Genomic DNA, 3,542 nt, shown 5'->3' on the forward strand with positions numbered 1-3,542 from the left:
GGTTCGAACTCCAAATGCACATATTTCGAACAAGGGTAGTTCGAATTATACCTTTGAAAGCTTCCCAAGTAATTCGAACCTACCTGGTTCGAATTACTCAAAGTTTGGCTCCCATAGTAATTCGAGTAGGGCTGGTTCGAATTATGTGAATTTCGGCTATATAAGGAGTTCGAATCAGCCTCATTCGAACCATTGTTCCATTCCCCTACCCCCACCAAATCTCAGAGAAAATGACCCAGATTCGATCCGACAAAGACCTGAACGGAATACTCAGCCGATTGGGGGACGATCCGGCAAGGTTATATTGGTTGGAAGGAGTTGCTCATATAGCCGGAGTCATCAACGACGAGGTTAGTACATAAAAAACTTCGTGCTTGTGGTATGTGTGAGTTAGCGGTTTTGCATGCGGTTCTAGTGGCGATTTATGTTAGCGGTTAATCGTAGTTGTATTGCTAGTGGTTTAGTTGAGAGGTTTTGCATGCGGGTTAGATGGTGGTTTAGTTGGTAGTTTATGTTAGTGGTTTATGTTAGTGGTTTATGTTACTTATTTTATGTTACCTGTTTTATGTTAGTGGTTTATGTTGGTTGTTTTATATTGGTGGTTTAGTTGGTGGTTTACGTTAGTTGTTTTATGTTAGTGGTTTTTGTTAGTTGTTTTACGTTAGCTGTTTTATGTTAGTAGTTTATGTTAGTTGTTTTATGTTAGTGGTTTAGTTTTGTGGTATATGATAGTTGTTTTGCATGTGGTGCTCCTTAATGGAATTTTATGCGGTTTATAATATTGGTTTATTATTGTGCTTTTGTTTCCAGTTTAGGTTGGTTGTTTTTAGTATTAGTTTTGTTAGTAGTTTTGTATGTTGTTTTGTTGATCCGATGCATGTAATGCGCAGCCACAGCGATGCATCAGGAGCATGCGGCGGCAGCAGGGCATGCAACTTTATGAGAGATACATTTCGTACTTGCAGATGGCCCGATTATACCATCTTGCGAGGCTGAATGATAGATGGTTCCGGTTAGATGAGGCCCTTGTCAGTGCCTTCGTCGAGCGATGGTGTTCGGAGACGCACACGTTCCATATGCCATTCGGAGAGTGCACGATCACACTTCAGGACGTGGCGTACCAGTTGGGATTGCCAGTGGACGGGCGTTATGTGAGCGGCTGCTTTTCAAATTTCCAGATATACATCCAGGGTGGCCGTCCATCTTGGGTGTGGTTCCAGGAGTTGCTTGGAGTGATTCCTCCTCCCAGCCAGGTTCAGAAGTACGCAATAAACTGCAGTTGGTTCCAGGATACTTTTGGAGAGTGCCCCGAGGGAGCCGATGAGGAGACTGTACGGCGATTTGCTCGTGTCTACATCATGATGTTGTTGGATACGTAGCTGTTTGCCGACAAGTCCGGGAACCGCATTCACATCAGATGGCTTCCCTACGTAGCTAGGCTTGAGGAGATGGGTACCTACAGTTGGGGGTCTGCAGCACTGGCATGGTTGTACCGGTGTATGTGCCGAGTGGCGAATAGGCATGTGGTCAAGTTAGCGGGCCCACTACAGCTACTTCAGTCATGGATCTTCTAGCGCTTTCCTCGGTTTAGGCCTGCAGAGTATGACACGTTGCTTTACGGGCTTGCATCTGTTTAGATGATTCATGTATCATGTATGTTGTTTCTGTATTGTTCATTAGTGTATGTTAGCCATGTTTACTTTTGTTGTTATTTTAGCCATGATTACTTTTGTTGTTTGTTCATCATATTGTACTTTAAAAACGAGTGTTTATTGGTTATATCAGTGACTATCATAGTTTTCGCATCGTCTATCATTGTAATATGTAGATTAACTTATTAAACTCTGTATTCAGCAGACTATTAAAAAGACTAAAAGTGAAACATAACATATTCATTAATTAATGCAGCATGCACAATACAACGCACAAACATCAACAAATTACATGACTTCTCAACTACAAATTCGTAAAGCGAAACTTAAATAGAATAAGTACCAACACTAAGAATACAGCTACTAATGGCCCCCTGTGTGAGACGATCCTCCGAGCTGTGGGCAACCCCGACGTGTGTGTCCGGGTTGGCGACAGAGGCGACATCTCTTTGGCTGGTTCGGATCTGCCTCGTCCATATTGGTCCGTATCCTAGTGGACCTCGGACGACCCTCTCACGCACGCCTCTTGTTAGGGTCCGGGATCACAGTGGGCCCGTCATATGGTGGCCAGAAACCCTCCGAAATTGGAGGTGTGAATCCCATCCGATACACAATGAATACCGAACTAAGACAATACACCCTGTGAACATAAGTGGTCCAGGTAACCCGTGAGTAGGCACAACATGCAAGTGTGTGCGTACACAGGAAATGAAGTGCCTGGAAGTACCCGCAGTCACATGTCTGCAAGGCAAGCGATACTCTGTAGCTACCCAATGAGAAAGAACCAGTCGGAGTGGTCTCTGATACGGTGAACTCGGAGTTATCCCTGTCGTACAAAGTCACTGTGAAGCACCTCGCCGTCTTCAAGTTGGCCTTAATACACTTCACCAAGTGCTGACTGAATTCTTGTCCGGTTCCCATCTGGGCCTGAGCCTCTCTCCCCTTGCGAACAAAGAGTTCCGCAAGCCTTCCATATGTTGCCTTCACCAGTGAGCATACAGGGAGGTTTCTGACACCCTTGAGGATCGAGTTCACACACTCGGAGATATTCGTCGTCATGTGACCGCATCTGCGCCCCTCATCACGATGCTGAGTTCACAAGGAATACTCAATCCGGTTTGCCCATTCACACATCGCCGGGTCTTCAGACCGCAGAATATCAAACCAATAATCAAACTCAACCTCGATCTTGGCATACGCCGCATTGACAAGAAGCCTCCATGCGCCTTTGCCCTTGAAGGTAAGGGCAAAATTAGCCGCTACGTGTCGAATGCAGAATGCACGGTATGCAGATGGAGGTAACCAACCTCCGTCAGGAGCCTCAAGCGCGACCTTGATGCCGTTATGCCTGTCCGATATAACCAGCAGACCCGGCTGCGGTGTCACGTGCTGACGAAGGTGGGAGAGAAAGAATGTCCAAGACTCTGCATTCTCACCATCAACTAGTGCGAATGCAACAGGTAGTATGTTGGAGTTCCCGTCCTCTGCAATCGCGATGAGCAACGTTCCTCCATACTTGCCATACAGATGGGTGCCATCAATACTAACCAGCGGCTTGCAATGACGGAATGCCTCGATGCACGGTGAAAATGTCCAGAACAGTCTGTGAAAATAAGCCTGAGACTCGTCTACACTGCCACCAACTCGAACAGGGCTCGTCCTTAGGACTGCAACAGTACTAGGCATCGTCAACTGGACTCCCAACACCCACCTTGGGAGCTCGTTGTACGACTCATCCCAGTCACCATAGATGACGGCAATAGCCTTCTGCTTCGCCAACCAGACCCTCCTGTACGTCGGCCTAAAACCAAAGTGTGCGGCGGTGGCATTTAGGAGCACCTTGATGCTGACGGATGCATCAGCCCTAACCATTGGCATAATGAACGCCGA

At 46.6% G+C, this 3,542-nt stretch overlaps 1 protein-coding gene across 1 annotated transcript; it reads right to left on the reverse strand.

Moving 5' to 3' along the window:
- Positions 1-2,165: 2,165 nt before the first annotated feature.
- LOC148546302 (uncharacterized) lies at positions 2,166-2,573 on the reverse strand. The gene has a single exon (XM_088499181.1). The coding sequence runs from the start codon at positions 2,571-2,573 to the stop codon at positions 2,166-2,168; it is 408 nt and encodes a 135-aa protein (XP_088355307.1).
- Between the last annotated feature and the right edge of the window lie 969 nt (positions 2,574-3,542).

The sequence above is a fragment of the Arachis ipaensis genome, chromosome B9 (genome assembly GCF_059453495.1).
Source record: "Arachis ipaensis isolate K30076 ecotype BB chromosome B9, ASM5945349v1, whole genome shotgun sequence".
In the NCBI taxonomy this organism is placed as follows: domain Eukaryota; kingdom Viridiplantae; phylum Streptophyta; class Magnoliopsida; order Fabales; family Fabaceae; genus Arachis; species Arachis ipaensis.